Genomic DNA, 26,679 nt, shown 5'->3' on the forward strand with positions numbered 1-26,679 from the left:
GCCTTCATATTTCAGAGAGAGTTTTGCTGGATAAATGATCCTTGGCTGGCAGTTTTTCTCCTTCATTGCTCTCTATATGCCATCCCATTGCCTTCTTGACTGCATGGTTTCTGCTGAGTAGTCTGAACTTATTCTTATTGATTCTCCTTTGTAGGAGACCCTGGCTGCTTTTAAAATTTTCTCTTTATCTTTGGTTTTGGCAAGTTTGATGATAATATGTCTTGGTGATTTTCTTCTTGGATCAATCTTATATGGGGTTCGATGAGCATCTTGGATAGATATCCTTTTGTCTTTCATGATGTCAGGGAAGTTTTCTGCCAGCAGATCTTCAACTATTCTGTCTGTACTTTCTGTTATCCCTCCTTGTTCTGGAACTCCAATCACATGCAAGTTGTTCTTCTTGATAAAGTCCCACATGATTCTTAGGGTTTCTTCATTTTTTTTTTTTAATTCTTTTATCTGATTTTTCTTTAACTATATTGGTGTCAGTTGCCTTATCCTCCAGCTCCCCCACTCTGCATTCCAGTTGCTCAATTCTGCTCCTCTGACTTGCTATTGAGTTGTTTAGTTCTGTAATTTTACTGTTAATCTTTTGGATTTCTGAATGCTGTCTCTCTGTGGATTCTTGCAGCTTATTAATTTTTCCACTATGTTCTTTAATAATCTTTTTGATTTCTTCAACTGCTTTATCAGTGTGTTCCTTGGCTTTTTCTGTAGATTGGCTTATTTCATTTATGAGGTCATCCCTGATGTCTTGAAGCATTCGGCAAATTAGTTTCTTATATTCTGCATCTGGCAGGAATTTTTTTTAAATGAAGAAACCTTAAGAATCATGTGGGACTCTATCAAGAGAAATAACCTATGAGTGATTGGAGTTCCAGAACAGGGAGGGATAACAGAAAATACAGTGAGAATTGTTGAAGATATGTTGGCAGAAAACTTCCCTGATATCGTGAAAGATGAGAAGATATCTGTCCAAGATGAACGTCAAACTCCACATAAGATAGATGTTAAAAGAAGGTCACCAAGACATATTATAATCAAACTTGCCAAAACCAAAGATAAAAAAAGAATTTTAAGAGCAGCTAGGGATAAACAAAAATTCACCTACAAAGGAGAGTCAGTAAGAATAAGCTTGGACTACTCGGCAGAAACTGTGCAGGCAAGAAGGCAATGGGATAACTTCTGTAAAAAATGGAAGGAAAAAAATTATCAGCTGAGAATCATATATCCAGCAAAACTGTCTCTCAAATATGAAGGTGAAATTAGAATGTTTCCAGATAAACGGAAGTTTAAGGAATTCGTAAAAACCAAACCAGAATGACAAGAAATACTAAACAGAGTTCTTTGGATAGAAAATCAATAATATCAGGTTTCAACCCAAGCCTAGAATGCTGGGTGGAGCAATCAGAAGTCAACGCAGAGAGGGAAATCAAAAAAATAAATCAAGATTAAAAAACACTCAAAACAGGGTAACAGTGATGTTATTATGTAAAAGAAGACAACATTAAAACAATAAAGAGGGACTAAGAAGTGTATTCATAGATCTTCCATATGGGGAGGAAGATAAGGTGATAAAAGAAATACAAGTTAAATTTAAATTTGGAAAAATAGGGGTAAATAATAAGGTAACCATAAAGGAGACAAACTATCCTACACACCAAAATAAAATACGAGAAAAAAAACAGACTCAGGAGAAACAAAATCAACAACAACAAATATGAGAAAAGAACAATATATAATCTACTCAGCACATAAAAGTAAGTACGAAAACGAAACTGTCAACAACACAGAAAGACATCAAAATGATAGCATTAAATTCATTCCTATCCATAATCACGCCGAATGTAAATGGATGAAATGCACTAATAAAGAGACAGAGAGTGGCAGAATAGATTAAAAAACACGATCCTTCTTTATGCTGCGTACAAGAGACACACCTAAGACTTACAGACACAAACTAAAACTCAAAGGATGGAAAAATATCAACCAAACAATCAAAAAAGAGAAGGACTGGCAAAATTAATTTCTGAAGAAATAGACTTTAAAGTTAAATCCATCATAAACAATAAGGACACTGTATAATGATTAAAGGGACACTATACCAAGAAGATATAACCATATTAAATATTCATGCACCCAATGACAGGGCTGCGATAGACATAAAAAAAACTCTATCAGCTTTGAAAAGTGAGATAGACAGCTCCACATTAATACTAGGAGGACTTCAACACACCACTTTCAGTGAAGGACAGGACATCCAGAAAGCAGCTGAATAAAGACATGGAAGATCTAAATGCCACAGTCAACCAACTTGACCTCATGAACATATACAGAAAACTCCACCCAACAGCGGCCAAGTATACTTTCTTTTGTAGTGCACATGGAACATTCTCTAGACTAGACCACATATTAGAGCATAAAGCAAGCCTTAGCAGAACCCAGAACATGGAAATATTACAAAGCATCCTCTCTGACCCTAAGGCCATAAAAGCGGAAATCAATAACAGAAAAAGCAGAGAAGAGAAATCCAACACTTGGAAAATGAACAGTACCCTGCTCAAAAAAGACTGGATTATAGAAGATATTAAGGATGAAATAAAGAAATTTATAGAATCCAATGAGAATGAAAACACTTTCTTTCTATCAGAACCTTTGGGACACATCAAAAGCAGTTCTCAGAGCTCAATTTATATCAATAAATGCACACATACAAAAAGAAGAAGGGATCAAAAACAAAGAATTATCCCTACAACTTGAACAAATAGAAAGGGAGGAACAAAAGAAGCCCACAGGCACCAGAAGAAAAATAATAAAAATTAGAGCTGAACTAAATGAAATAGAAAACAGAAAAACAATTGAAAGAATTAACAAGACCAAAAGCTGGTTCTTTGAAAAAAGTCAACAAAACTGATAAACCCTTGGCCAAACTGACAAAAGAAAAGCAGGAGAGGAAGCAAATAACTCAAATGAAAAATGAGATGGGCGATATTACAACAGACCCAACTGAAATTAAAAGAATCATATCAGATTACTATGAAAAATTGTACTCTAACAAATTTGAAAACCTAGAAGAAATGGATGAATTCCTAGAAACACTCTACCTACCTAAACTGACACAAACAGAGGTAGAACACCTAAGTAGACCCATAACAGAAGAAGAGATTGAAAAGCTAATCAAAAAGCTCCCAACAACAACAAAAAAAAAGCCCTGGCCTGGAGGGCTTCACTGCAGAGTTCGATGAAACTTTCAGAGAAGAGTTACCACCACCACTACTAAAGGTATTTCAGAGCATAGAAAAGAACAGAATACTCCCCAACTCGTTCTATGAAGCCACCATATCCCTGATACCCACACCAGGTAAAGATACCACAAAAAAAGAAAATTACAGACTTATACCCCTCATGAACTTAGATGCAAATATCCTCAACAAAATTCTAGCTGAGCTGATAGAATTCAACAATCTATGAAAAAATTAATTCACCATGACCAAGTGGAATTCATACCAGGTATCCAGGGATGATTCAACATTAGAAAAACAATGTAATCCATCATATAAATAAAACAAAAATCACATGATTTTATCAATTGAGGCAGAAAAGGCATTTGACAAAGTTCAACACCTATTCATGATAAACACTCTCAGCAAAATAGGAATATAAGGAAAATTCCTCAACATAATAAACAGCACTTATACAAAGCCAGTAGCCAACATCATCCTAAATGGAGAGAGCCTGAAAGCATTCCCTTTGAGATCGGGAACCAGACAAGGATGCCCTTTATCACCGCGCTTATTCAACATTGTGCTGGAGGTCCTAGGTAGAGCAGTTAGGCTAGATAAAGAAATAAAGGGCATACAGATTGGCAAGGAAGAAGCAAAAATATCTCTGTTTGCAGATGACATGATCTTATACACAGAAAACCCTAAGGAATCCTCCAGAAAACTACTGAAACTAATAGAAAAGTTCAGCAGAGTTTCGGGATACAAGATAAATATACAAAAATCAGTTGGATTCCTCTATGCCAACAAAGAGACCATCAAAGAGGAAATCACCAAATCAATACCATTTACAGTAGCCCTCAAGAAGATAAAATACTTAGGAATAAATCTTACCAGAGATGTAAAAGACTTATACAAAGAAAACTACAAAACACTTCGCAAGAAACCAAAAGACACCTACATAAGTGGAAAAACATACCTTGCTCATGGATAGGAAGACTTAACATTATAAAAATGTCTATTCTACCAAAAGCAATCTATAGATTTAATGCAATTCCAATCTAAAATCCAACAACATTTTTTAATGAGATGGAAAAACAAATCATCATATGGAAGGGAAAGAGGCCCCAGAAAAGTAAAGCATTACTGAAAAAGAAGAACAAAGTGGGAGGACTCCCTCTACCTGATTTTAAAACCTACAGTAGTCAAATTAGCATGGTACTGGTACAGCAACAAATACATAGACCAGTGGAACAGAATTGAGAATCTAGACATAAATCCATCCACATATGAGCAGTTGATACTTGACAAAGGGCCCAAAACAAATGGGGAAAAGACAGCCTTTTTAACAAATGGTGCTGGCATAACTGGATATCCATCTGCAAAAAAATGAAACAAAACCCATACCTCACTCCATGCACAAAAATGAGCTCAAAATGGATCAAAGACCTAAGTATAAAATCTAAAACGATAAAAGTCCTGGAAGAAAAAATAGGGACAATGCTAGGAGCCCTAATACATGGCATAAACAGTATACAAAACATTATTAAGAATGCAGAAGAAAAACTAGATAACTGGGAGCTCCTAAAAATCGAACACCTATGCTCATCCAAAGGCTTCACCAAAAGACTAAAAAGACTACCTACAGACTGGGAAAAAGTTTTTAGCTATGACATTTCTGATCAGCGCCTGATCTCTAAAATCTACATGATACTGCAAAAACTCAACTACAAAAATACAAATATCCCAATTAAAAAATGGGCAAAAGATATGAATAGACACTTCACTAAAGAAGACATTCAGGTAGCTAACAGATATATGAGGAAATGTTCACGATCATTAACCATTAGAGAAATGCAGATCAGAACTACAATGAGATTTCATCTCACTCCAACAAGGCTGGCATTAATCCAAAAAACACAAAATAATAAATGTTGGAGAGGTTATGGAATGGTTGGAACACTTCTACACTGCTGATGGGAATGTCAAATGGTACAACCACTTTGAAAATCGGTTTGGCACTTCCTTCAAAAGCTGAAAATAGAACTACCATACTATCCAGCAATCCCGCTCCTTGGAATATATCCTAGAGAAATAAGAGCCTTTACACAAACAGATGTATGCACACCCATGTTCATTGCAGCACTGTTTACAATAACTAAAAGATGGAAGCAACCAAGGTGCCCATCAATGGGTGAATGGATAAATAAATTATGGTATATTCACACAATGTAATACTGTGCATGTATAAAGAACAGTGAGGAATCTGTGAAACATTTCATAACATGGAGGAATCTGGAAGGCATTATGCTGAATGAAATTAGTCAGTTGCAAAAGGACAAATATTGTATTAAGACCACTATTATAAGAACTCAAGAAATAGCTTAAACACAGAAGAAGATACTCTTTGATGGTTATGAGAGGGGGGAGGGAGGGATGTTGGGAGAGGGGTATTCACTAATTAGATAGTAGATAAGAACTACTTTACCAGAAGGGAAAGACAACACACGATACAGGGGCGGTCGGCACAACTGGATTAAACAAAAAGAAGGAAGTTGCCTGAATAAACTGAATGCTTCGAAGGCCAGCATAGCTGGGGCCGGGGTTTGGGGACCATGGTTTCAGGGGACATCTAAGTCAATTGGTGTAATAAAATCTATTAAGAAAACATTCTGCATCCCACTTTGAAGAGTGGCGTCTGGGGTCTGAAACTCTAGAAAGCAGCCATCTAAGATGCATCAATTGGTATCAACCCAAAGGAAAATGAAGAACACAAAGGACGCAAGGTAATTATGAGCCCGAGAGACAGAAAGGGCCACGTAAACCAGAGTCTACATCAGCCTGAGACCAGAAGAACTAGATGGTGCTCGGTTTCCTGACAGGGAACACTACAGATGAACCCCTGAGGAAGCAGTAGAGCGGTGGGATGCATACCCCAAATTCTTATAAAAAGACCAGACGTTCTGTGGGCCGTGGACAATGTGTTGGAGAGGGATGCTGGTGAGGAGTAAGCTTCTTCTATCAGGTGGACACTTGAGACTATGTTGGCATCTCCTGTCTGGAGGGGAGATGAGAGGGTAGAGGGGGTTAGAAGCTGGCGAAATGGACAGGAAAAGACAGAGTGGAGGGAGGGAGCTGGCTGTCTCATTAGGGGGAGAGCAATTGGAAGTATGTGTGAAAGACTGACTTGATTTGTAAACTTTTGCTTAAGCACAAAAAAATTAAAGTCACAAAGGGAAAGATAAATTTGACTGCAACGAAACTTAAAGTTGTGCATGATAAGACATGAACCAAATTTAAACAACCATACGCTGTAATCACCCCTTTCACCAATAATATATTTTCTATAAGGACATACCTCGGGAAGCATACACAATAATTCACTGACAGCAGTTACCTCTGGGGAGAGTACAGAGTGTGTGAGAAGTGATCAGAGGTAACTTCAGCCTTTTCTGTTCTATTTTTAAATTTCTATTTAAAAATTATTATATCCCTCTTGAAACTGCATATGTTTTGTTATATATATTTTCACCACAATAAAAAAAAAAAAAAATCAAGGTTTCTGTTTTCCCAGCCCATGTTCCAGGGTTCTGTGCTGAGGTTTCCCTAAGGCTGAATCCCTACTCTGCTGCAGTTCACATACTAGTGCCTTTATGAGGCGTGCAGAACATGTTAAGCACTTAGAACAGGGCCTGGCATGTAGCAAGGACTTAAACAGTGTTACCTGCTATTGTTGTTGTTGTAAATAACATCAAATCATTCACGCCTTCTACAGTTCATGGAGTCCCCTCAGTCACTTAACTTTGCTCTGGGTGTTCAAGACTTTGTGCTAAGAAAAAGAGAAATAAGTTTAGTTCCTGTTGGAAAGGAGACAAAATCATTTTCAGATAAGGTTTTGAGACAGTAGGATAGAGATTTGCCTGTATACAAATTAATACTTAAGTATACCAAAAATAAATAATACAGAAGCCAAACAGCCAGCTGGAAAATATTTGTAATGTACATGAAATAGAAAATAAGGAAAAGGTGAACACAAAAGAAAAAGGAAACATGTTTGTTTTTAAAATGCACTTAGTATGCAGTTGGATCAACCAATAAACTAAGCTTTGACTCTTGTTATTTAGAATTTCTCTATAACCATGAACCTGACCATTCAGAATATATTCCATCATTTCTAAAATCTCAGCCATGATTTACTCCTAAAAACTGTAGAAGAAATGATTTGATGTTATTTTACAACAACAATAATAATAATAGCAAACACTAAGTCTTTGCTATGCACCAGGCCCTGTCCGAAGTGCTTCTACACACATTGTCACCTGCACTCCTCGTAAAGGCACTGGAATGTGCACTGGAGGAGGGTTGATGTAGCATCATCACATTCCCTGAAGGATAAGAGAATTATTATCTTTCCCCTACGAACTGCACGTGGGGAAATCCCAGCACTTGGAATTACACAAAACCCAGAGCAGTCCTGCTGCATATATTAGTTATGAGGTGTTGGAATGTTTTATTTGGTATTTTAAGAAATGTTTTAACATAAAAATGTCCTTCTAGAACACAGCCATGATCTCTCCAGCCCAAGATTCTGCCTCCTACAATAGGAGACAAAAGTAAAGGCCAATTATCTTCTCAAAGCTTCAACGGCATGCCCAGAAGACTTCTGATACCCTTAATAAGATATAATTAATCACTCACCATGGGCTAGGTACACTGTGCTAGTTAAATTATCTCAGTTGATCTAATGACAACCTATGGGGTAAAAATTCATCTCAGAGAGAAAGAAACTGAAGCCTAGAGACTTTAAATACCTCTCTTAAGGTCACAGAGCTGGACAACTGTGGAACAGGGACTCACATCCAAGACTGTCTAAATCCAGACCTCCTACTTGTCCCTTTTCCCTGGGGAACTTCATGCTTGTTTATGCTTTTACCTTCTAACACTTTTTTGAATAAAGAGTTCTCTCAGTTCCTCTTAATTGCCTAATGAAGGACTGGGTTTTGTTTCTGTGGGAATACCTGGTTCAAGTTTCAGCAAAAGAAGGAAACCTGGCTTTAATCTAGTAATAAAAATATGAGGAAATAGAGTTACATCATTTATCTATTTAACAGGCAGGCATGGTAGCATTACATCCATCAGTACTTTAGTATGTTATCTCTAATAGATAAGGACTTTTTTTTTTAGTGACAATACTACTATCACATTGAACAAAATTTTAGTTTTTTTTAGTATTATCTAAAGGAGCCCTGGTGGCACAGTGGTTAATAAGCATTTGGCTGCTAACTGAAAGGTCAGTGGTGCAAACCCACCAGCCACTCTCTGAGAGAAAGATGTGGCAGATTGCTTCCATAAAGATTAGGGAACCCCCCTGGGGCAGTTCTACTCTGTCCTACAGGGTCACTATGAGTTGGAATTGACTTGAAGACAACGGGTTTTTTAATGTTATCTAATACCTAGTCCATGTTCATATTCCCCAGCTGTCTCAAAGATATCTTTTTGAACTTTATTTGTTTGAATAGGGGAGAATGAGGTGTTTTTGATATATAATATTCTGTAATAAAGTCTCAGCACTCATTATATTAATGCTTGCTGTATTGTTTATTCATTAGCAACTTCTTCGAGAGATGCAACAGATGGCCAGTCGTCCTTTTGCTTCTGTAAACGTTGCCTTGGAAACAGATGAAGAGCCCCCTGATCTTATTGGGGGGAGTATAAAGGTGAGAATAGGATTCACAAACCCCTACAACTTGACTTGGCAAAACTAAACCTGGGAAACCAGAGAGAGGTGGAGCCTTACTCTGTTGCCTGTTATTTTTCCCTCTCTCTTTCTTTTTAACATTCAGCCAAAACACTGATGCTGTCAGGTATTCTTTTGCTTTCATTTTCCAGTCCTTTGTTTGTGTCATTAAGCATTCTTGGGTTCAGGGAATTTTTAAATAGTAAATGATTTGTCCGATTTTCATGTTAATATTGTGTGGGATAATATTTTAAAACTTCTACTGAAACTAGCTAAATCAAACTGTAGTTCTTTATAATTATGTTTTGGGGATTTTACTTAAAGGAGCAAAATCATATTTCACTATGTATTTTTTGGAAAATAAATATTTTCTAACCCCCCCAAAAAGATGAAAAAGAATGATAAGACTTTCTCTTTTGGAAAAAATGATGGCATAGATACTCTGGGGAACCTGCCCATGCAAACAGCTGTATCCTAAACAAAACATACTTATTAAAGCATGAATGAGCTCGCAGGAAGTAGGTGACATCTCCAGGATTCATCCTCCTTTCCCTCCACCAAAAAAGAACAGTGACTGAAAACTCAGATCCATGAGTGGTGTAAAGTGGTTCCAGATTGGTAACACACCACAACTCCCAGCCAAAGTAGATGCACATTCTCTCTGTAGGAAAGCATCCCCAGTTTAGCCCTGCAGGATTCCCACAGATCAAGATCAAGCAATCAGAGATTATCAAGGACAAAAGGAGGCAAGCCAACATGAGTTAAAAGTCAGTAGAAACAGTAGGTAATGGATTTAGACAGTACTCCAGTTGTTAAAATTGACAGCTAAAGAATATAGTTTAGCAAAATAAAAGATGGAATCATAAAGACGAGCAATCAATGAAAGTTAACAGTAGCCATGTAGATCTGAACTAGAACCAAATAGGATGTCTAGAAATGAAAAATACAGTAATTGGTTAAAAAAAAACACTCAGTTTACATGTTAAACATCAGTCAGACATAGGGGAGGATAGAGAATTTGTGAACTGAAAGATGACTCTCAAAAAATTATACAGTACAGCACAGATAGATATGGAGATGGAAATATGACAGAAAATAAGAATATGGAGGATAAAATGAGAAGATCCAACGTATGTATGATTAGAGTTCTAGAACAAATGCATGGAATGAGGGAGATATTTAGACAAATAGCAGCTGATAGTTTTCCAGAACTGATGGAAGACATGAATATATAGATTCTGGAAGTAAAACATCACAAGCCAGATTAAAGAAAGAAAGTGAGAGGGAAGTCAGGAAAGAAAGCTACAGTTGGATGTATCATAGTAAAACTGCAGAGCTCCAAAGACAAAGAGAAGATCTAAAAATTGGCCAGAAGGAAAAAAAAGATTTAATATCACCTACAAAGGATTGACACACTGACAGCTGACTCTTCATTAGTGACATCAGAAGCCAGAAAAGAGTGGAAAAGTGTCTTCAAAGTGCTGAAAGAAAAGAACTGCCAACCTAGACTAGTGGGCCCAGTAAAACCACCTTCCAAGAACAAGGATGAAATAAAGCATCTTTAGGCTGGAAGAAAAACAGAGTTCACAACCAACAAACCTGTACAAAAGAAATGCCTGAAGGGTATGCTAGAAAGATAAAAAAAATTACCCCAGGAGGATAAACTGAGGTGTAAGAAGGAATAATGAGTAAATAAAATAGAAAACATACACATAAATCTAAAACAAAATAATAATTTATGGGATTAAAAAGAAAAAAGACAACCCTAAAGCACTGCACAGCAGCCTTATGTGTAAGCAGCATATGACACAATTGGTTATTCCTTAAAACGCTTACTAGTCTTTTCTTCCAAGATACCACCTGGCTGTTCTTACTCAGTGTTCTTTGCTCCATCCTCTTCATCTCCCCAAAACTGAACACTGCTGTACTCCAGGCTCAATGTTGGAGCCTCTTTTCATGTCTCTTATGCCCATTCCCTTGGTGATCTTATTTATCATGGATTTAAACTCCATGACCCTCTCCACCCATGTCTCCTGCCATGAGCCTCTGACTCATATCCAGTTGCTTGTTTGATGTCCCCACTTGGATGTCTTAACAGGCACCTCAAACTTAACATGTTTAAAACCAACTCTGGATATTATTTGCCAGACCTGCTCCTCTGGCATGTCTTCCTTCACTCTGTAAATATCGCCTCCATCATTATAATTTCTCAGGCAAAAATCATAGAATTATCCTTGTCTTACTCTTGCTCTTATTTTCTTATTTGACATCCAGTCCATGAGCAGATCTTTTTGGCTTTGTCTTCAGAAATATTTCCCAACATCTGGCTGAGATGGCCCCCAAACTCTCTGTTAGCCCCAAACTAAAACCATTCCCAAAGCCAACTCTTCAGACAGATTAGACTGGACTATAAGACATAAAATGATACTCGTGAAAAGTGTGCTTCGTAGCTCAAGTAGATACCTGAGACTAAATGGGCAGTTCCTGTCCAGAGGTGAGATGAGAAGGAAGGAAGGGACAGGAGCTGGTTGAACGGACACAGGAAATCCAGGGTAGGAAGGAGGAGTGTGCTGTCACATTATAGGGAGAGCAACTAAGGTCACATAACAATGTGTATATAAATTTTTGTGTGAGAAACTAGCTTGAACTGTAAGCTTTCACTTAAAATGCAATTTAAAAATTTTTTTATTTAAAAAAATACATATATTTCCCAACAACTGGCACTGCCTCCATCACTGTTACCACCCCGATTTAGGCCACTGTCATCCTCACCTAAATTATTGTTGTAGTCTCATAACTGGTTTCCCCACTTCTGCCATTTCACGCATTTAGTCAATTCCTTGTGCCTCAGCCAGAGTGGTACTGGTAATGATTTTCTTTACCCAAATTAAAGAAATTGATTGATGACATACTGGGGACTATGGTAGGCAGAAAGTTAAAGTTGGCCACTAAGACTCCTGTTCCCATGCTTATCCAGTCAAACTCTATTCCAAGTGTTGCTATAAAGGGAGTTTACAGATGTAATAAAAGTCCCAAAATAGATGTCCTTGAGGCATGGAGAGAGTTTTCTCCAGCTGGTGACGGAAGAGGGAGCCAGAGAGATTGGAATCATGAGAAGGACTGGAAGCACCATCGCTGGTTTGAAGGTGGAGGGGGCCATGTGAGAAGGAATGCGGGTGGCCTCTAGGAGAAGAGAGCAGCCCCTGGCTGACAGGAAGCAAGGAAATGGGGACCTCAGACCTACAGCCTCAAGGAACTGGATTTTGTCAACCACTTGAATGAGCTTGGAAATGGATTCTTCCCCTTCCCCTTCTCAAAGATAAGAGCCCAGCCTGGTCAACACCTTGACTTCAGTCTTGTGAGACCCTGAGCAGAAAACCCTCAGAGTCCAGCTGGACTTCTGACCTACAGAAATGTGAGATAATAAATGGGTGTTACTTTAAGCAACTAAGTTTGTGGAAACAATAGAAACTAATATAAAGAGCATCTTTTAAAAACTACATCCAAAGGCTGTCAAAGAAAATAAAGACATACTTTTCAGAGCCCAGTGCATCCTAAGAGTAGGCGAGAAATCCATTTGATCAGCCATCCAGCTCCTACAAGTGGCAGGCAGGTCTGCATAGTGTCTCAAGGACAGCTGAAAGAGTTTCAGTTTTAAAACGTCTCCATGTTTCCGGATCTGTGTCTGAGCCAGCTATGCAGAATTGTCTGACGTATCTACCAAAGGCAGTTAGCCGACAATATTCTTCCTCTCACTGATGTTAAATGATTGTTACTACCTTTAAAAATGTTTCATTTTCTGAAACAAGACCCATACCTCACTCCATGCACAAAAAATGAGCTCAAAATGGATCAAAGACCTAAATATAAAATCTAAAACGATAAAGGTCCTTGAAGAAAAAATAGGGACAATGCTAGGAGCCCTAATACATGGCATAAACAGTATACAAAACATTATTAAGAATGCAGAAGAAAAACTAGATAACTGGGAGCTCCTAAAAATCAAACACCTATGCTAATCCAAAGACTTTGCCAAAAGACTAAAAAGACTACCTGCAGACTGGGAAAAAGTTTTTAGCTATGACATTTCTGATCAGCGCCTGATCCCTAAAATCTGCATGATACTGCAAAAACTCAACTGCAGAAAGACAAATATCCCAATTAAAAAATGGGCAAAAGATATGAATAGACACTTCACTAAAGAAGACATTCAGGTGGCTAACAGATATATGAGGAAATGTTCACGATCATTAACCATTAGAGAAATGCAGATCAGAACTACAATGAGATTTCATCTCACTCCAACAAGGCTGGCATTAATCCAAAAAACACAAAATAATAAATGTTGGCGAGGCGGTGGAGAGGTTGGAACACTTCTACACTGCTGATGGGAATGTCAAATGGTACAACCACTTTGGAAATCGATTTGGCACTTCCTTCAAAAGCTGAAAATAGAACTACCATACTATCCAGCAATCCCGCTCCTTGGAATATATCCTAGAGAAATAAGAGCCTTTACACAAACAGATGTATGCACACCCATGTTCATTGCAGCACTGTTTACAATAACAAAAAGATGGAAGCAACCAAGTTGCCCATCAACGGATGAATGGATAAATAAATTATGGTATATTCATACAATGGAATACTACGCATCGATAAAGAACAGTGAGGAATCTGTGAAACATTTCATAACATGGAGGAACCTGGAAGGCATTATGCTGAGTGAAATTAGTCAGCTGCAAAAGGACAAATATTGTATAAGACCACTATTATAAGAACTTGAGAAGTAGTTTAAACTGAGAAGAAAACATTCTTTTGTAGTTATGAGAGGGGGGAGGGAGGGTGAGAAAGGGGCATTCACTAATTAGATAGTAGATGGGAACTACCTTAGGTGAAGGGAAAGAGCACACAATACAGGGGAGGTCAGCACAACTGGACTAAGCCAACAGCAAAGAAGTTTCCTGAATAAACTGAATGCTTCAAAGGCCAGCGTGGCAGGGGTCTGGGGACCGTGGTTTCAGGGGACATCTAAGTCAATTGGCATAAAAAAACTATTGAGAAAACATTCTGCATCCCACTTTGAAGAGTGGCATCTGGGGTCTTAAACACTAGCAAGCAGCCATCTAAGATGCATCAATTGGTCTCAACCCACCTGGATCAAAGGAGAATGAAGAACACCAAGGACACAAGACGATTACGAACCCAAGAGACAGAAAGGGCCACATGAATCAGAGACCACATCATCCTGAGACCAGAAGAACTAGATGGTGCCCAGTTACAACTGATGACTGCCCTGTCAGGGAACACAACAGAGAACCCCTGAGGGAGCAGGAGAACAGTGGGATGCATACCCCAAATTCTCATAAGACCAGACTTCATGATCTTACTGAGACTAGAAGGACCCTGGTGGTCATGGCCCCCAGACTTCTGTTGGCCCAGGACAGGAACCGTTCCCGAAGCCAACTCTTCAGACATGGATTGGACTGGACAGTGGGTTGGAGAGGGTTGCTGGTGAAGAGTGAGCTGCTTGGATCAGGTGGACACTTGAAACTACATTGGCATCTCCTGCCTGGAGGGGGGATGAGAGGGTGGAGGGGGTTAGAAGCTGGTGAAATGGACACAAAAAGAGAGAGTGGAGGGAGAGAGCAGGCTGTCTCATTAGGGGGAAAGTAATTGGGAGTGTGTAGCAAGGTGTATATGGGTTTTTGTGTGAGATACTGACTTGATTTGTAAACTTTCAGTTAAAAAATAAAAATCATAAAAAGTTTCATTTTCATTATCTTGAAAGCTGTGATGTAGAGAGTTGGAAGCTGGCAAAATTGTCACGAAAGGAGAGACTGGAAGGGCTGACTCATTAGGGGGAGAGCAAGTGGGAGTATGGAGTAAGATGTATATAAACTTATATGTGACAGACTTGATTTGTAAACGTTCACTTGAAGCTCAATAAAAGCTAAAAAAAAAAAAAAAAGCTGTGATGTATCTTTTTCTGTATACCTAAAATTGATGGTCTTTGTAAGCACCGAATGGCCATTAAGTTGTCTCTGTGTGTTAAAGCTTCAGGTCATTCTTTGTCTTCCTCCACCAGACTGTTCCCAAGCCCATTGCACTGGAGCCATGTTTTGGCAACAAAGCCGCTGTCCTCTCTGTGTTTGTGAGGCTCCCTCGAGGCCTTGGTGGAATTCCTCCTCCTGGACAGTCAGGTGAGTAGATGAGGGTCAGAGGCAAACATGGCTTAGACGGTGAAGGAGCTGAGTATTGGATACTTCCCTTTCTTAAAAAACTTGGGATAAAGGTAATATGGAATACCACCTACCTCTCATCATTGCAAGGATTCAGTGAGATAATTCCATTGTCACTTACATTCCCAAAACTCTTTCCTGAGGTCCCCATTCACCTCCCAGAACGAAAGTCCAGGGTTCTCTTCACAGTCCCTTGCTTCCTCAGCCTCAGTAGTAGTTGATGCTTCCAATCACACCTGCCTTTGCTGCTGCTATTTCTGGACCCCCTTTGTGTCCAACTGCTCCTTTCCCATCTTTTTTCCTTCTTCTGACTCCTAAATTTAACTTTCTCCCTCCTCACTCTGTATGCTCTTCCTCGCTCATCTACCCCATGGCTTCCAGCTATCACTCAAAGCTTCTAGCACTACAGCATTTCTCTTGCTTCCTGCATTCCATTTTAAGTACAAAGCATAAACAACGATTATAACAACATAAAGGAACCTTTTCAAAATTTACTCACAGTTCGACCATCCTAATACCCAACAGTGTTCATTTTTCCTGTTTCTTTTCCAACTCTTACCAGCAATCTAGTCAAAACGATTGTACATATGTAATTTTTTTTCTTTTTTCATATAACTATCATGAACATTTTTACAGCTTGTGTTATTGTTAGGTTTTGTGGAGTCGGTTCTGACTCATAGTGACCCTGTATACAACAGAACGAAACCCTGTCTGGTCTTGCGCCATCCTCACAATTGTTGTTCTGCTTGGCTCCGTTGTTGCAAGCACTCTGTCAGTCCGTCTTGTTAAGGGTCTTCCTCTTTTTCGCAGACCCTCTGCTTTACCAAGCATGATGTCCTTCTCCAGGGACTGGTCCCTCCTGATAACATGTCCAAATAGCACCCACTGTGCCTTTGCTGTGACAGTTACTCCTTGGTGTGCATCCCCCACTGCGTTTCAGGCACTAAACCAAGCACTTCACATAGTAGTATTTTGCCCTTAAGAGTTATACCCCTATTCTATAGGCTTAGCAAGGCACAGTAACAAGCCAGTAGCAGCTCCTGAGGGCCTCAGCAGGGATCTGAGCCTGGGCTGTCCTGTCTCCACACGTTATGAATCCAACTCCCCCAGAACTTTGCCTTCCCTAATAAATGTCAAGTTAATCAGTTAAAAAAAAAAAAAAAAAAAACTCACTGTCGTTGAGTCGATTCTGACCCATAGCAACCCCATAAGGTTTCCAAGGCTGTAAATCTCTACAGAAGCAGACTGCCACATCTTTCTCCCATGGTACCGCTGGTGGTTTTGAACCGCCGACCTTCCAGTTAGCATTCGATCACTGTAACCACTGTACCACCAGGGCTCCTTAGTTAATCAGTTACTAATACAAAGAGGAACTAGAACCACCTCATCCCTAAAGCTGAGGTAGAGGTGGTGGTGGGCATGAAAGGGAAAGGGAATAGTTATTGATCACTTGCTGCAGGCCAGCTACTGTTCTGGGTACTTCCCATGGATTCACTCCTCACAGTAACCCTGTGCTATTGTTACCCCCATTTTACAAATGAGGAGACTCAGGCACAGGGAGGTCAAAGCACCTTGTTAACCCAGAGCCTGGCCCCGTAGTCTTCCCTGGCCTATACCATGGTATAGGTTTAAAAAGAACTGATGCTGACTGAGCAGTGTGGGATGGGTCTGAGTCTTCTCAAAAGGAGGGATGCTCTTTCATGGTACCCTTTTGGAGGCAGGGAGATTTACCACCTGGAGCCTGTCTGCAATCTCTTGACTATTCCTACCACCAGGCAGAGCAGTTTGCTTCATTGGTCTGCTGAGAAGCAGGCTACACCTTCTGTGTAAAAAGTTGGGCGTGGTAGGAGAATGTATTTGTGTAAAGAAACCCTGAAAGGATATATAAAAACTAACGAAAGAGGTTACTTGGATGGAGGGGGAAGGGCAAAGAGGGGGACAGGGTAGACGTAAGACTTTACCTGTATACCTTGTGTGTTTTTTTTGCACCACGGAGATGTGAAAAGAATTTTTTAATTTCTTTTATAAAGCAAGCTGCTCTGTGATTACAGATTTTGACAAGAGAAATTGCTCCCACTGAAACAGATATGGCAGGCCCCTGTATCGTCATACAGTTTACTTCCTGCCCCTCTGGAGTGCATTTATCTTTACTAGGGCTTCAGCGTTCTAGTCATTCTTGATTATTCAGCTCAGTTAATATAGCGAGTCAGTATGATGTTGTGTGGAATGTCTGGATGGTTTGGATCTCTTAGTATTACCAAATGATGGAGCCCAGAAGAGATCATATAGCCTGGGGGCAAAACTATCAGTGTGCATCCTTACCTGTTCCATATAAATAGGAACTGTTTCTGACCCTTTTTCTGAAAATAGTAAACACTGATAAGAATGGGGGAGGGGGAGCAAGCTGCTCTTAACGTGCTCCCTTTGTGTGTTCTCAGGTCTCGCAGTGGCCAGCGCCCTGGTGGACATTTCTCAGCAGATGCCCATAGTGTACAAAGAGAAGTCAGGAGCAGTGAGAAACCGGAAGCAGCAGCCCCCTGCACAGCCAGGAACCTGCATTTGATGCTGGGGCTAGAGACTCTCCCCTGAGCGGTGAGCGAGCCAGGGAGCAGCGTGTGTCCTACCTGAGCCGTCTGCAGGGGAGGGAGCAGGCAGGGAGCAGCGGTGCCAGCGGGCGGAAGGCTGGAGACACTCAGCAGCCAACTCATCTGCATGATCACAAGCTTTCTTTGACGGTTTCTTCCACCGGGTCCCAGCACCTAACCTTTTACTTTCGCATAGGAAATAATTGATATAATCACAGATCCAGATATGACCCAGTTGTTGCCAGAGGAGGCCGGAGTAGAGCCAGGGAGAGAGATAGGAATGACACTCAGGTGCCCTCGTGGAAAACTGTTCTTGAGACTGTCTCAACTGTGCAAAAAAACAAAAGATGTAGTGTTTACACGTAGACTTAGTCATCAGTTGTTCTTGAACATGGTCTTTTAAAAACTATTCAGATGAATGAACTTGTTTTCATCTGAAGCCTGCTATCTTTTTTAAAAGATGTGCTATTTATTCTTGCACGATTTAGGCAGATATCTCTCGTCCAGGGAGTAGCTTTTTTCTAGTTGAGAATTAATAAGGGTCCATCTCTTTTGAATCATATCAAACTAGATAGAAGGGGGCTATTTTAACGTCAAGGTCAGCAGTGTTACTTAGAATGTAAACTGATATAATAGGTAGTTTTCTAAAGCAATTTGATTAATTTAGTCTTAATCCACTTGAAATTCTCTCTCTCTTTCTCTCATACACACACACACTAAGTGCCTAGACTTTAAATAGATCTAGCAGTTGGCGAGTTAGTAAGCCTAAGTTTTTACATAATTGCATACCTACATTCTTGTAAAATTTAAATAGCTACCATTGGCAATCTGCTCTTTTTCTAAAATCTAATTTGCAGCTAGGAAAGAATTTTCTCACCCCAAGGAACGTTTCACCGAGCCGCAGGAACTGAGAGGAAAGCAGAAATGAACTGTGAAAGCTCCTGTTTCACTTGTGGTCAGCATGCTCACTGTATATAAGGCGTGGTTCCCATGTGCCTCCCTTGTCCCCCACCTCCGTGTCCCTCTGGGCCCCTCCTGCCAGGACACACAGCGGGAGGAGGGACCTGCTCCTGTTACCTGTCTAGAAAAGAACACTGAGATCACTTGGGACCCCTGGACACAGAGTGACTCTGTGCTGCCTTCGCCTGCCCTCAACTCGTGGGTCATTCCCAGGCCGAGGTGGAATCAGACTGCGCCAGGAGAGGGACAGTCTCCTGTTGTCAGGCAGAACCTGCCCAGAGCCTGAAGAAGGGCCTGGCACAATTTGCCCTCTGTCCCCTAAAAAGGGGCTTGGTCTGCCCACCCTCCTTCCCAGACCAAGGTGGTGGCTGAAGAGAGGGCAGGTGAACACCAACATAGAAGAAAAGCACATGGAAAAAATGGCCAAGGAGGGAGAACTATGCCAAACGGAAAATGACCAAATTTAAGGGGGGCTGGGGCTGGGGCTGTGACTTGCTTTTCTCCCACAGGGCCCTGCCTGGATGTCATGCTCTCCCAGTCTCTGGTGCTCTGTATGCTGGCATTACACAGCAGCCTCCCAAAATCTCTCTTCTGCTTCAAAACCTAGACTTCTCTGGCATTACCCTATTGGGAAAGACTTCTGGACAGCAGTTCTGAAGCTTGTGAATTTGGAGAAATTAATACCCAAAAGAGCAAAAAGTACAGCACTTCACCTTTAAATGCGGTGTTCAGAGAGGAAACATCATCTCCTCCCCAATACCCTACACCTGTGAACAATTCCCTAGAAAGATGTTTTCAAGGAGATTTTTGAAAACCATGAAACACTATCTGATGCACAGAACACCTCTTCTTTGAGATTCACCTCACAAAAAGCTGCTTTTTTCACATCACATTAAAGAGCAGACGGTTCTAGAAAAGACCCCTCCTCTTAAGAGCTCCCCACATCCCTGCTTTAGAAGGTACATGGCGCCTGCAGTGGACTGGCCCTTCTACCCCCCTGCTTACCACCAGGCCTCTTGGCAGAGAAAGAGGGAGGCCACTGGGGGTTGTCCTCCCTCAAGGAAAAACCTCATTCGTTCAAAGAACCAGCTTTCCTTTGCCAAAGAGGTATCTTCCCGGTTTCAGCCCTATGCCGTGATATAATGTACACACTGACCCACAGCCACCTGGTTATTTCTTTTTTGTTTTGTTTTATTTTGTTTCAGATAATGTTTATTTTTTAGAAGGAGGGAAGGAGCAAGTGAAGTTCAGCTCTGCCCCAGCGATGGGCAGACAGCTGAATCCCTGCTTCTCCTTTGCAGCCAACAGCAAGCAGCCTCCTCCAGGCTCTGGGCAGAGGAAAGCAGTGGCTGGGAGAAAGGGGGGCTCTGCTTAGAGCCAGTTACTAAGGAGGACGGGTCATTATCGGGCAACTTTGGAGAAGAGCCTGCATGTCACAGGAGAGCCTGTATATAAATTAAAATAGTCATGAGAACATTGATCTTGGACTTGTATATAACTATACAGTAGTGTCCAGAATGTTCAGACATTCAGAGTGTACATATGACAGAAAAATATCTTAATGTATTTTTATTAAATGTAACGATGTCTGAGTTTCACCCGTTACGTTTTGGTGCCATATACTGGACATCCAAGTTCTGCAAAGTCCCCTCGTTAGGCCCTGATATGTTAACAACTGAGCCAAGAAATGCGTCCCCGTGTGTTGATGTGTTCAAGTGCATCTGGCTCCAATTAGGTCACTTAAAACAGGGATCACACATGTGATGAAGTGAGTCTGTTTGAAGAGCAGTCAGTGAGGAGACGCAAAGGAAGCAATAGCCTCTGTCACCTCTGTTTCTGTGATTGGGTCAACAAGTGCATTGTGGAACCGGCTGCCAGGCTCTGGGCACTGGATGGTGAGGACAACCAAGCTCGTCCTTAGAAGTGTGTCTGTTAGTCTTTAAATTCAAAGACTATAGCCTGTAGAAATCAGACTTTCCAAAAAAAAGGCTTTGTCCAGCTGCATTTTGTTGTGGTTTTATCTAACTTTTTAATGACGGTTTCCCAGGACCATAGTTTCTACTAAGAATTGTCTTTGGGTACTGAAAAGCAGGGGTGGGATTGCATGGCTAGTTGGTTAATAAGTAGCTCCTGTTTCCCCATGGAGAATTTCACACTCCATAGCCAACCCCAAACGCCTGTCCGTCCCATCCTCCCTCCCTGCACACAGTTTGGGGAGAAGCCTGTGTCCCTGCAGGGGATCACCTATGAAAGGTGGGAGGCGGTGTAGCAAGAAGGCAGCCATACCTCCTGAGCTAACCAGCCCTGAGACTGCAGAGGAAACGCAGCCCTAAACAGAAGACTGTCGGCAAAAGGACAATTCTGGAGTATCTGTGAGGAGCCCCGAGGTGCAAGGTTGGAGATGCACTGGGGAATCAGGGGCAGATTAAAAGACCAGAGCACTATCTGTAGAAAAAAAGATACCTTTCAATGCAAGTCTTGGTCTTTTAACTTAGTGGAGTGTATTTGGGGAGGGGGTGGGGGGAGGTGTTCTTACGAACACCTGTAATCCTTCCGTTTCCTGCATTCGTGCATTCGTTCAACAAACATTTACTAAGCACTTACTAACCTGTGCTAATGTTAGGGCAGTGACCAAGATGAAAAAGAAGCCTTTTAGAGTTACAACAAAATCCAGCTCCTCAAACCCCTGTCATTCCAGGTCTTCCCTGGTCATGGACATTTCTATGAGAATTGGCCCCCTGAAGGACTGAACCAAGCACAGAGGCCTCCTGTCCTTGGGGTATGCACTGGCTCTTGTCTGAAATATTTACCCAGTTTGCCAGACTTGGCCCAAACCATAAAAACCTGCAGAGGATGGTTTCTAGACAGCCAGGCCCATCAAGAGCCATTTTCCCCAGTGAGCCAGTCACACTAGTAAACACTCTGTCTGCAGGGGCTGATTTGGAGCGGAGAGAAAAACCGCTGCCTTCTCTCTTAAAGGCAATAACGGAATCGACTTTTAGTAACTCCGAGTTTGTGCACAAACATTCTAAACACTAGTGAAGCCTGTTTTCGTTGAACTAATTCTGGCTCTGGAAACGTTTTTGTTTTAGTTACTTACAGTTTTTTTGTTTGGACTCGGGCTTAGTTTGTTAATATGTATAATTTAGCATCTCTTGCACCCATGTAAATACAGAGTAAGTATTGTAAACTATTTCATTGCTGGGGGTTGTGGGTGTTATACATACATTTAGGACTGCAATTTTTGGTATTTTTTGTATTGTAAAATAACAGCTAATTTAAGCAGGAACAAGAGAATTAAGGGAGGTCTGTGCATTTTAAACACAAATGTGAAGGACTTGTATATAAACAAAAGTAAATACTATAATAAGAACTTCCTTCGGAAATAAAAGTAGATCTGGTAAAAATGTGGATTTTGTTCTGAGTGTTTAATTTCTATTTTATTTTTCCATTTTGGTCATTAGAATCTTAGGAAAGAAAAAAATGTTTAAGAGGTTTGCCAGTTTTCGGCTGCCTCAGACAGTGGCGTCACTAGGGTTGTCACCCAGTGCAGTAACTCACGGTGTCACCCCGCCACGGATCTCCTCCAGTACCAGACCATACAGAATCTTCAGGGATGTTTTTTGTACTAATGTTACTGGTAAGTCGTAATTCCCATGTATCACTCCTTTTCCTTTAATTACTACTTCATTAATATAGATTGATACAGGTTTACAAATACTAACTACCACAATATTGTAGCTAAAACACCAGAAAAGTTGACAAAATCAGTGACTATAACGCCACCAGCAGCAGCAACGACAATGCTGCTTGTCACGCCTGCAGACAGAACCACATGATTCGAAGCCTCCTTGTAACTGGGTAATAACGACAGCTCTGACCAGAACACATCAGAAGGTTCAAAAAGAAAATTAGCGTAGTGTTTTAGCCTGGCAGGTATGTAAGCTGGGCTTATGAAAAACTTTTTGTTGTTATAATTAAGTACAGGGGTATTTTTACAGACAGTCATGTTGGTATCACCCTCTCTGACAGTGTTGCCCAGTGTGGTCCACACCCCCCTAGTGACACCACTGGCCTCAGAGGAAGCACTTGCAGTCCAAGAAGATGTGAAATCATTAGGGACAGCGCCTCAGACATTTCCCCAGGGTGAAACTCAGGGCTGATGGCCACTGAAACTTGGGGTGGTGAGTCCACAGGGCCCCATTCAGCCTGTGAGCAGGCTTCCCGATGCCCCCAGGATAGCCTACAGGTGCCCATGAAACGATAGCACTGGGGAAACCCGTTGCCATCAAGTTGATTCCCACTCATGGTGACCCTTGCATGTCAGAGTAGAACTGTGCTCCATAGGGTTTTCAATGGCTGACTTTTCAGAAGTAGATTGCCAGGCCTTTCTTCAAGGTACCTCTGGGTGGACTTGAACCTCCAGCGTTTCAGTTAGCAGCCAAGTGCATTAACTGCCTGCACAACCCAGGGACTCAGTGCTAGGGAGAGAGCAGCAGTAGCCAGCGCATAGGAAAGAGGCCTGTGGCAGGCAGGGATCCTGGGTCTAAGCAATCGGTGGTACTGACTGTTCCCTGCCTGAGTCACTCCTCCACTAGTGACGCAGTTCCCATTGGTCTTTCAGCTTCTTGTCCTCCTCGTGGATTCCTGAATGTTTCTCTAAGTTTTCCTAGCTGCCAAAGCTCAGGTGTGCTGACGGCCTTTGTCTTAGTTATCTAGTGCTGCTGTAATAGAAATACCACAAGTGAGTGGCTTTAAGAAATGGAAACTTATTTTCTCACAGCTGAGGAGGCTAGAAGCCCAAATTCAGGGTGCTGGCTCTAGGGGAAGGCTTTCTCTCTCTGTCGACTCTGGGGAAGGTCCTTGTTCCTTGGTTCCTTGGTGATCATCATCTGGTGTGGCACCTGTCTTCCCCCAACTGGGCTTTGCTTGCTTGTTTAATCTCTTTTATACCTCAAAAGAGATTGACTTAAGACACACATTATACTATCTCATTAACACAACAAAGAAAACCCATTTCCCAATGGGATTATAACTACAGGTGTAGGGGTTAGGATTTACAACACATATTTTGGGGGAACATTGTTTGATCTATAACACAGCATTGTCCTTGGTTTTGAATGTTTGATTAAGTCATTTCCATTCACTGAGCCTTCTTCGTGAGCCTTCTGCAGGCCCAGCATCACTTTATGTGGTTTCTGCCCTCAGAATGGGGTCAGAATAGTGCACTGCAGTGTCCTGGTGCACACTACAGAATGCAGAAGGGCGAGGGCAGCATAGTGGGAGCTGAGAGTGCTTCTTGTTGAAAGAAGAGGAAATACAAGGGCCAGTCAGTCATACAGGGGAGAGTGGACAAGGGTCAGGGCCAGGGGAAAGGCTGGAAACCTGGAGGAGGCCTGCTCACCAGAGCTCAGGTCTGCGTGAGGGAGGGAAAAGATGGTGGCTGGAACCTGTTCTAGGGAGGGCAGTGGAGCCATCAATCATTTCTGACAGAATAAAACCTGGTCCTCTTAGTATTGTGGCAGGGACAGTGCTGTGTGTTCACCAAACATCTATTTTGCTGTTGGGCTCAACATTTCCCAGCCCCCTTACAGTTAAGATTGGGGCCATAAACTGGGCTGTGACCAATGAAATGTTGGAAGAACTGACGTATGCCAATTCCAAGCTTGGCACATAAAATGCTCCCACGTGGCACACTCCCTGGAGGCCACATGGTGAGGATGTTGGAGGGACGTGGATCCCTGAGTCACTTGGTGGAAAACCACCTGACCAGCAAGAGCCATGGTGGTCTTTGCATCACTGAAACAAAACTTACTCTACTGATCTGCTGAGATGTGGGCAGTGGTAACAACAGTGAGCTTTTCTTACTAATACACAAGCTGGTACCTTAAAGTACAATGCCACTGTATCTAAAACCTAAAATACATGGGATTGGCTTAGTGGTCTAGAGTCAGAAAGCAGCTGCAGGAGGCTGAACAGCTAGAGATGCATGTCAGGTGAGGGCAAAACATCTGGTAAGGTGGTTGTGCCTGATGACTTGGAAAGCAAGTTATCTACTGAATGTTTGCCTCTGGGGGAAGAGGTCTGACCAAAGCAGAATATGGTTTGTGTTGATTGCTATTGGCTGCTTTTGGCAAAGCATCACAAGAAAGAGTTGCCATTCAAGAAAGAATTAACTCCTAGAATATGACCCCAGGACACACTTTTAGCTCAGTAATGAAGTCATTCCTGAGGGTCACGCCTCATCCAAAGATTAGACAGGCCCATAAAACAAAATGAGACTGTCATGGATTGAATTGTGTCCACAAAAATACGTATCAACTTGGTTGGGCCATGACTTCCAGTATTGTGTGATTGTCCTCTGTTTTGTGATGTTAAAGAGGATTAGGGTGGAATTGTAACACCCTTACTAAGCTCACATCCCTGATCCAATGTAGGGAATTTCCCTGGGGTGTGGCCCGCACCACCGTTTATCTTACAAGAGATGAAAAGGAATTGGGGGTGGGGGGCTCATACCACCAAGGGGGCAGCACTAGGAGCAGAGCGTGTCCTTTGGACCTGGGGCTCCTATTCCAAGAAGCTCCTAGTCCAGAAAAAGGTTGATGACAAGGACCTTCCTTCAGAGCTGATAGAGAAAGCCTTCCCCTGGAACTGGCACCCTGAATTTGGACTTCCAGTCTACTAGGCTGTGAGAAAATAAATTTCTCTTTGTTAAAGCCGTCCACTTGTGGTATTTCTGTTATAGCATCACTAGATGACTAAGACAGACATTAAAGGGCACACCAGCCCGGGGGCAAGGACTAGAAGGCAGGAGGGGACAGGAAAGCTGGTACTGGGGAACCTAAGGTCGAGAAGAGAGTATTGACATGTCATGCGGTTTGTTAACCAACGTCGTAAAACAATACTTGTACTAACAGTTTCATGAGAAGCTAGTTCTGTAAACTTTCATCTAAAGTGCAATAAAAGGAAACAAAGAATTTGCCAGTTTACAAGCAGAAGGAAAAAGGAATGGAGAATCCCCAAATCCAGAGCCTTGGAGTATTGGAAAAATCAACTGCTTCTAGTCTCCAAACAGTAACAAGTGTGTTATGGATTGAATTGTGTCCCCCAAAAAGTTATGCAGAAGTTCTAGCCCCTGTCCCTGTAGATATGACCCTGTTTGGAGAGAGGGGGTTTCTTTTATTATGTTAATAAGGTCATAGTGGAGTAGACCAAAAACCAAAATAAACCTGACCCGTTGCCATCAAGTCGATTCCAACTGATAGTGACCCTAAAGGACAGAGTAGAACTGCCCCGTAGGGTTTCCAGGGAGCACCTGGTGGATTTGAACTGCCAACTTTTTGGTTAGCAGCCGAGCTTTTAACCACTACACCACCAGGGCTCCTAGTGGGGTAGAACCAAACCAAACACGGTGTCTTATAAAAAGAGCAGAACAGACACAGGCACACATACAGGGAGGAGACCGTGTGAGGACCCATACAGCCAAGGAACACCCAGGGCTACTGCCAAGGAAGGACCCTCCCCTAGAGCCAATGCCCTACTTTGGACTTCCAGCCTCCAAAACTGTGAGACAATACATTTCTGTTCTTTAAGGCCACCCACTTGTGGTATTTCTTTGCTATGGAAGCAGTAGGTGACTAAGACAAGGTGGGATTTTAAAAAGCTGGTGAACAACAAAGACAGTGAGACTTAGCTGCACACAGTGACTGGGCCTTGGGGTGAAAATTGAGCCTGGTAACCTCAAGGCCACCACCTTGAGGGACAGGCATACAGATGAGGAAGTAAATAAAGCAGAACTGTGTCCAGGAAAGCGATAAGAGTGCAGTTACTGATATTAGGCCTGCCTCGAAGGAAATAAGTAAAAAGTGTAGTAAGGTTTTCTGGGAATTATGTTGCCAGAGAAACCATGAGCCTGGCCTTAAAAAACAAACAAA

At 41.6% G+C, this 26,679-nt stretch overlaps 1 protein-coding gene across 2 annotated transcripts in view; it reads left to right on the plus strand.

Moving 5' to 3' along the window:
* Positions 1-22,150, plus strand: part of ATRN (attractin) — a 214,129-nt gene extending 191,979 nt beyond the window's left edge. Inside the window, exons 27-29 of one of the 2 annotated variants that reach the window (XM_049869254.1) lie at positions 8,831-8,938; positions 15,047-15,165; positions 17,639-22,150. In XM_049869254.1, coding sequence (XP_049725211.1) covers positions 8,831-8,938; positions 15,047-15,165; positions 17,639-17,789 — 378 coding nt within the window. In that variant the 3' untranslated portion in view covers positions 17,790-22,150. The remainder of the gene's footprint in view (positions 1-8,830; positions 8,939-15,046; positions 15,166-17,638) is intronic. The other variant, XM_049869251.1, reaches the window with a different exon arrangement.
* Positions 22,151-26,679: the final 4,529 nt, after the last annotated feature.

This window comes from Elephas maximus, chromosome 25 (assembly GCF_024166365.1).
Source record: "Elephas maximus indicus isolate mEleMax1 chromosome 25, mEleMax1 primary haplotype, whole genome shotgun sequence".
NCBI lineage: Eukaryota > Metazoa > Chordata > Mammalia > Proboscidea > Elephantidae > Elephas > Elephas maximus.